The sequence below is a fragment of the Salvia miltiorrhiza genome, chromosome 1 (genome assembly GCF_028751815.1).
Source record: "Salvia miltiorrhiza cultivar Shanhuang (shh) chromosome 1, IMPLAD_Smil_shh, whole genome shotgun sequence".
In the NCBI taxonomy this organism is placed as follows: Eukaryota; Viridiplantae; Streptophyta; class Magnoliopsida; order Lamiales; family Lamiaceae; genus Salvia; species Salvia miltiorrhiza.
This window is the reverse complement of record NC_080387.1, coordinates 68,799,196-68,806,109: the sequence shown is the minus strand read 5'-3', so window position 1 is coordinate 68,806,109 and position 6,914 is coordinate 68,799,196. Positions and strand designations below refer to the sequence as shown.

The window sequence follows — 6,914 nt, the reverse complement described above, 5'->3', positions numbered from 1 at the left end:
TACAACCGAATCGAAACAGAAAAATCGCACATAATTGATAGGTTTCAGTTTCAATTTGGTTAAAAAATCAGAAACGAATCATGCTGCTACTTGTAAATGAAAAAGGTTTGCATTTCATTGTGATGACCGTTTACTTTTTAGTTGGGGATGAGGGCTTGAAATTTGTGTGCTGAGCGTTTACTTTTGACAAAGAAGAGGATTTTACTAAGCTATGATGTGTGCTTCGGAAGAAGAAATACATAGTAGCATGTTAATAATCAACGGTTATTAAAGTAATTTTTTTAATTAATGACATAGAATAATAGGGTAGTCAAATGAATTTTTTATTCGTCTAAAAAATGAATTTTTTATTAAAGAGAATTTAATAAATCAAATTAGTTAGATCATTGAAATCTAACCAATAAAAATATGAATTCTCATTCTATTTAAACATGGCATGACAAAAAGTAATTGTTATTTCTTCAATTTCTTTGAAAATACATTGAAACAACATAATATTAATAAATTTACATGGGTTAATTGCACATAAATTACTGAAATTTCAACAAATTCTCATTTTGCACACCATTTTTTTTAATTACTTAATTTTTTTTCTTTTTATTTTGCATAGTTGCCTATTTTACATTAAAAAATACTCCCTCCGTCCCAATAAAAGTGGCCACATTTCCTTTTTGGGTGTCCCATTAAAAGTGGCTACTTTCTAAAAATGGCAAAAGTTTACTTTAATTAAGTCAACAATTACTCACTAATTTGGTCAACAATTGTAGGCCACTTTCTAAAAATGTCAAAATTACTCACTAATTTGGTCAACAATTGTAGGCCACTTTCTAAAAATTACTCACTAATTTTGGTGGGTCACACTCAATTAAAACATAACAATCCCCTTCTTAATCTCCGTGCCCAAAAAAAAGTGGCCACTTTTATTGGGACGGAGGGAGTAGTACATTAATTTATGTTTCATGTGATGCAAGCATGAGTAACTTAATTAAGACGGGGAATGGGAAATGACGAAAATGCCCACGGCATGTAAAGATATTTTCTCATAAATGGGTGAAGTCGTCGTTTGTTTTTTCGTGTGGTTTTCGAAGTAATCGGTGCAATTGGAATCCCTTTCTCCAAACAGATCCAAAATCCCCAAATATTTTCACCTCCTAAAAATCTCCTAAGATTTTGTTTCTCTTTCACTGCTGTTTCACTCGCGGAAGGTAATACCCTAATCTAATCGAAATATGGAGATTTTGCTCAAATATGTGTGATTTGTTGGTTTATGTTCTCACCTGATGGGCTAGGTTTTAGGTTTCTGGTTTTGGGGGAGCATGAATCGGTTTGTTGTTAGATCTGTCGGTAAATATTGTTTCTTTTCTTTGTTTAGGTTCTAATTTCATTCGCGGCTTGTGTAAATTTTTGTTTGTTATCAAGCATTAAGGGGTTTAATTTGTTTTTAGTCATTGGATTAGCTGCTCTAGCTGTCATCGTCAGGGACATGAGTTGAAAAGAGAAACTGAAATAGAAAATATGTAATATGTCAGAAGCAAAATGATTCGAGGTCAAAAGTGTTCCATGCCGGGAGAGATTTGTCACTGAGATGTTCGTGCATTCCACCATATATTTGGCGCTTTCTCGAATAGGGTTGTGTTTGGGTTTTGTGTATCGTTTATAGGAAGAAGTTGCTCATTATCCTCGGTTAATTTTGTCTATTTTACGTTTTCTGTTTGATTATTGAAATGATTCGTCTCGAATGTGGGAAAGGGTGCTAACTGCTAGTTAAAGTTAATCAACTATTCTTGCTTACCTGATAATCCATATTTTAATTAGATATGCTTCAGTTTCTTTTTGCGTATTAGGTCCTTGTTGTGTTTGAGCTGATTTACCTTATTGAACATTATGATGGACTTGTAGGTTTGGAAGTTGATTTTTCATGGAGGGCGTCGGAGGTGATGGCCCCTCAGCAGCAGCTGCTGCCCTCGACCAACGAAGGCACGAGTTGTCAAAACTTTTTCAGCATTATCTAGATAAATCTACTCCACATTCTCTTTATCGGTGGATTGGGACTTTTGGTCTGGTTCTTCTTTATGCTCTGCGGGTTTATTATGTGCAAGGATTCTACATTGTTACCTATGGTTTGGGGATCTACCTTCTGAATTTGCTCATTGGATTTTTGTCACCTCTTGTTGACCCGGAGATCGAACCGACTGAAGGACCTTCACTGCCCACAAAGGGTTCAGATGAGTTCAAGCCTTTCATTCGCCGTCTCCCTGAGTTCAAATTCTGGTGATTGTTCTAGTCTCTTAATTGTCCTTATATCTGGTTGCTGCTTTTTTGGCATGTTGCGTTGTGGTATTATATCAGTTGTTTGGTAGAATCCTGTATGATGATCGATAGTAACAGAGGTCTGTTAATAACTATCTTCTAACCGGCGTGAGTCATTAGATGCAATTCTTTTCTAGATTAAAACAAAAGCATGCAAAAAAGAATACTGAAGTGTCGTGTAAAGTTTTGGATATAGTTCTTTGCTTGGACTGTTTCCCAGTGATCTTCTTACTCAGTTCTGGGCACTTTTTGAAAATGGGTAAAAACGTTCTTCTTTTATGACTATGGTAATGGAAGAATGAGATTGCTTTGATTTAGGATTGGGCTTTCAAAAGTTCTATCAGTTACTGATATCAACCGAACTCTAGTTAGTAGAGGAATTTCATTGCTTAATTTTCTCTAGTATGACTGTTATTTTAGGTCCCTGGTTTATTTCAGAACATTTAAACTTTGAGGTGGCATCATAGGTCTTAGTTGCAACCATTTTCTCTAGTATCAACCTTGTTGCTTTGACTTAGTCCGTTTCTTGATGTTTCTGTAGGTTCTTGCTATACTATTGACACTGCAAATTTCTACTTGTAATAGATAGTCAAGCTGACACAATTGATATTAAATTATTTTGTGTATATGCGTAATGGTGAATTCCAAGTTAAGATGTTGATGTTGATGAGTTTTTTGTTTCTGTCATTCCAGGTATGCCATCACTAAGGCTTTCTGTGTAGCTTTCGTGATGACATTCTTTTCCATGTTCGATGTCCCAGTATTCTGGCCTATCCTATTATGTTATTGGATTGTTCTTCTTTTCCTAACAATGAAGCGTCAAATCATGCACATGGTCAAGTACAGATACATTCCGTTTAATTTGGGAAAACAGGTGAGCTGCTTATATAATATCTTACATATTGTTACTTAGCTGTTTTATGAAATCATCCGCACAGCAAGCGTTGTTGAGAGAACTCTCTTTTCTCATCATTATTTGCTTATGCGATGGTTCTTATTTTGTAACAGAAATATGGAAGGAAAAAGCCCGCTTCCAGCGCCAGCAGCCCCCGAGACTGAACTTGAGTTGGTTTGTGATTTGACTAGAATCTGGAAGGAAAAAGCCCGCTTCCAGCGCCAGCAGCCCCCGAGACTGAACTTGAGTTGGTTTGTGATTTGACTAGAATCTGAGATTTGGAAGGAAGTGGAGAAAAATTGAATTGGTTATGATGATTTACTTCTATTTGTTCGATTTGTACTTTAAAAATACAGATCTATTTGCATATAGTTCAGTTGCGTGCTGTTATTTGATTATGGCAGCAAACTGTGAATGATGCTTGGAGAAGTAAAAGCTTCATATTGTTTGACATACCACAGGAAAATTACTAGTCTCTTTTTATGATATGTTTATTGAGCTGTAATTTTGATCGTCTCATTATTAGGTGACTCACTGAAAATCCCCATTGATCATGCATGTAATACATTTTCTCAACTGGTTATCTATTTAGTATCAGATGTAAGTATCTAATCTCAATATCTACACAATCACACTTGTGCGAACGTATATGTGATAAAATTCATCATAATACTCAAATTCATGAAGTTATTTCAAACATATTGGTCAAGCATCTCATCAACTCTAGCATACTTAACATCTGGATATAGCTCTGATGCCTCGACTCCGAACGACGGCTCGATCTCGAAGTTGGTGTGATCTCCCTTAACGAAAACAGAGTGGCATATGCCTAATCTGACATTTAAAGGGGATGAAGCTTCTGCAAAACACATAATTTCCACAATTCAGCAACACCCTCTTAGGGCATTCAACATTATCTATAAAGGCTAATTTATCGCAGAATAGATCAGATGGAAAGCCTATCTCACCTTCAATGTCTTTAAGAACTTGCTCCTCTGGAACGTAGATCCGTTCGAGTTTCTTGCCGATCTTATTCTCCCACAATGTTGTTAGGTCATTCATGGAGATAGTGTTTGCAGGTGGTCTAATGTAGAGGGTCTTATTTGATGTTCTTGGATCATCCACAACTTTGATGGTGTAAGTGGCTACGTCTTCTTCCTTATTATAAACAGCTGAAACAAGAAAAGGAAAACAAGATGGTGATTAGGGTGGGGTTCGAACGAGACCAAGAACTAACATCACCCGCTCTTGTTTTAGAGTTCAAGCACTGAACAACACATCTTTAGAGACCAAACTAAAAACACCCACTTCGCTTTAGGGGGCATATGGTTATCATATCATTGGTGATTGATATCCCTAATCCTCCCTACCCCAACCTCCCCCCCCCCCCCCCCCCCAACCACCACCACACATACACCCTCTCTAATCTAAATATGATTAGATTAGACTGACCATATGAAAGATTGAGTATTTGAAGACAACAACATGATCAACCAAGAATGGGAAAGGCTTCATTTGCACATACCTTTCGTGTTGCCATCTCCTAGGATAACAACTTTGTCTCTTGGAGGAGAAGTGGCACCTAATTGAGCCAGTGATCTAATGAACACACCAGCAAAGAAGTTGCACGAGACATAGGTGTAAGGGACCCCTGCAGCCTCCACAACACGACGAAACTGAGCTTTGTGTTGGAACACTGATGTTACCGGTTCAACAGAATGGACGCGGTCAACATCATTTCCAAACTCTGAAGGAAAGAACCTCTGGGATCACCATCAAACACCAACGAGAAACCAAGTATTAGTGAGAAAAGATATGAATCCAGTTTAACACCAATCGAACTTTCACAATAACACAAGAGCAAAGGAAGCAAATGCCCATTTGTTTTGGGAGATTAAGTAGTGAAAACACAACTGGACTTTTAGCATGATTAGTTTCACCAACAATATATCCAAAATATGAGCATTTCATTGCTTCAATTCTTCACAATACACCAAATTCAACTCAGAAATTCTTCACATTCCAAAATTTGTGCAAAACTTAAATAAAAAAGGATATACAAATCATAAAATGAAATCACCGAAACCCCAAATTTCTTGGTAAATTGTTACATAATTGCAGTTCATTTGCTTACCTTAATATTGCCAGTCTCCTTAATAGCAGCTAAAATCCTATCCTGATCATTCAACTGAGCGTATCCAACGGCTGATATCACCACATCAACTTGTTTGATTGCTCGCAACAAACTCTCGTGATCATACATATCTCCCTACACCATTTGAATTAACCGAAAAATAAATAAATTAAATGTCAATAAATATAAATTCATTAAAAATTAAATAACTGAAAGTAGCACTGAGCTCACAGGTATGAAATTGACCCCGAAATCTCTGAAGCTTTGGATTAGGTTGGATTTTTCCGGGTTAGAGAGAGTGGACTCTCTGACTAAGACGAAAGTGGGGTGGCCAGCGGCGGCGGCGGCTCCGACGATGAATTTTCCGATATATCCAGTTGCTCCGATGATCAGAATTTTACTCTTTCCGGCCATTTGAAGGATTCACCGGCGATCGACAGTTGGAGAAGAATTTTTTGTTTGGTTATGATCAGGGGCGGAGCCAGGGGGGCAGTGGGGTCACTGGACCCCCCTGGAATTTACAAAAATCCCAGGGGTATTTTAGTAATTTTACAAATATATTTAAAAAAAATAAAAAATATTAATTTTATCTAATTTTTCTAATTGAAATTTCAATCCCTAACTTCTGCGAATTTCAATCTTTACCTCTCAGTTCATTTACCTTTCGTTGCTCCCCAAGTAAATGTTGTGTTTCCTATTCTTGATCAATAATAGCTCAATGCTCACATAAATTTATTTAAGGGGGTGTGGGGGAAGTTCATGTTCCTTAGTCCTTGCTCCTTACCCACTGTTACTCTAGTTTTATTTAAGGGGTGTGGGAGAAGTTCATGTTCACATAAATTTATTCCAGTGTGCTTCCAAAAAATAAAACAATAAATTATCGTACTAGTTTAGTGATGCTAGACGACTAATGTGGTGGTTATCTCATCTGCTATAATAATAATTCAAATGCATTTACAAACAATATTTCTGGTATGATGTATTATGTATATTGTGACATAACAAAGGTAATGTTGCTAAATGGTAAGGTATGTCTTTTCTAAAGAAAATATATGCTATAATTTGAGACTTTTCTAGTTTTCTGCCCCGCTTCTGTAGAGCTTTCAAATGATGATTTTGGCTATAATTTGGGTACACTGGTTGAGTGGGTGCGTGAGAAACTGAGAATGGAGGAAGAGAGGAAATGATGGTGGTGGCCGGCAGATCGACAGGCGGTGGTGGCGGCAGATTGACGAGCGGTGGTGGCGGAGAATTTTTTAAGAGAAGGGAGGCGGCTGGTAGGTGGGGGAAGGAGAGAGAGAGAGAAGAAGTAGGAAATGAGTTTTAGGTAGGTAATTAGTGATTAAATTAAGGCTTAAGTGAGCCCTTATTATTTTCCAAAATAGAAACGTGCCATATAGGTTGGGACAACCCAAAATGGAATACGTGCCATAAATAATGGGACGGAGGGAGTATAATTTAAATAACATTATAATTATATTAATTATTATTATTTATTTTTATTTTTTTATTATTTAATTATTATTTTTTTGAAAAAAAAAAATTGGATCCCCCTGAGTTGAAAGTCTGGCTCCG

General features: G+C 36.8%; 2 protein-coding genes across 4 annotated transcripts; one reads left to right on the top strand and one right to left on the bottom strand.

Moving 5' to 3' along the window:
• Window positions 1–1,055: 1,055 nt before the first annotated feature.
• On the top strand, window positions 1,056–3,658 carry LOC131005434 (protein RER1A-like). 2 transcript variants are annotated; one of them, XM_057932431.1, is made up of 4 exons: window positions 1,056–1,205; window positions 1,900–2,271; window positions 3,004–3,184; window positions 3,319–3,658. In XM_057932431.1, the coding sequence occupies exons 2-4, from the start codon at window positions 1,919–1,921 to the stop codon at window positions 3,367–3,369; spliced, it is 585 nt and encodes a 194-aa protein (XP_057788414.1). In that variant the 5' UTR covers window positions 1,056–1,205; window positions 1,900–1,918; the 3' UTR covers window positions 3,370–3,658. The 2 variants fall into 2 exon arrangements, with proteins under 2 accessions (XP_057788414.1, XP_057788415.1); XM_057932432.1 differs by lacking the exon at window positions 1,056–1,205 and adding an exon at window positions 1,249–1,587.
• A 182-nt stretch (window positions 3,659–3,840) lies between these two features.
• Window positions 3,841–5,838, bottom strand: LOC131005410 (phenylcoumaran benzylic ether reductase POP1-like). Of its 2 annotated transcripts, none has more exons than XM_057932395.1 (5): window positions 5,571–5,838; window positions 5,340–5,474; window positions 4,731–4,968; window positions 4,174–4,377; window positions 3,841–4,064 (listed from the first exon to the last, which is right to left on the bottom strand). In XM_057932395.1, exons 1-5 carry the CDS (start codon window positions 5,751–5,753, stop codon window positions 3,898–3,900), a joined length of 927 nt encoding a protein of 308 aa, XP_057788378.1. In that variant the 5' UTR covers window positions 5,754–5,838; the 3' UTR covers window positions 3,841–3,897. The 2 variants fall into 2 exon arrangements, with proteins under 2 accessions (XP_057788378.1, XP_057788379.1); XM_057932396.1 differs by having other exon boundaries at window positions 5,586–5,838.
• Between the last annotated feature and the right edge of the window lie 1,076 nt (window positions 5,839–6,914).

What these genes read in the sequence shown, in the direction of transcription:
- LOC131005434 (XM_057932431.1), top strand. Translation starts at nt 1,919, where the DNA reads ATGGAGGGCGTCGGAGGTGATGGCCCCTCAGCAGCAGCTGCTGCCCTC. An exon ending in CTCCCTGAGTTCAAATTCTG is followed by an intron (nt 2,272 to 3,003) that starts GTGATTGTTCTA and finishes CTGTCATTCCAG; the next exon opens with GTATGCCATCACTAAGGCTT. An exon ending in CGTTTAATTTGGGAAAACAG is followed by an intron (nt 3,185 to 3,318) that starts GTGAGCTGCTTA and finishes ATTTTGTAACAG; the next exon opens with AAATATGGAAGGAAAAAGCC.
- LOC131005410 (XM_057932395.1), bottom strand. Translation starts at nt 5,753, where the DNA reads ATGGCCGGAAAGAGTAAAATTCTGATCATCGGAGCAACTGGATATATC. An exon ending in TCGGGGTCAATTTCATACCT is followed by an intron (nt 5,475 to 5,570) that starts GTGAGCTCAGTG and finishes CAAATGGTGTAG; the next exon opens with GGAGATATGTATGATCACGA. An exon ending in AGGAGACTGGCAATATTAAG is followed by an intron (nt 4,969 to 5,339) that starts GTAAGCAAATGA and finishes TGGTGATCCCAG; the next exon opens with AGGTTCTTTCCTTCAGAGTT.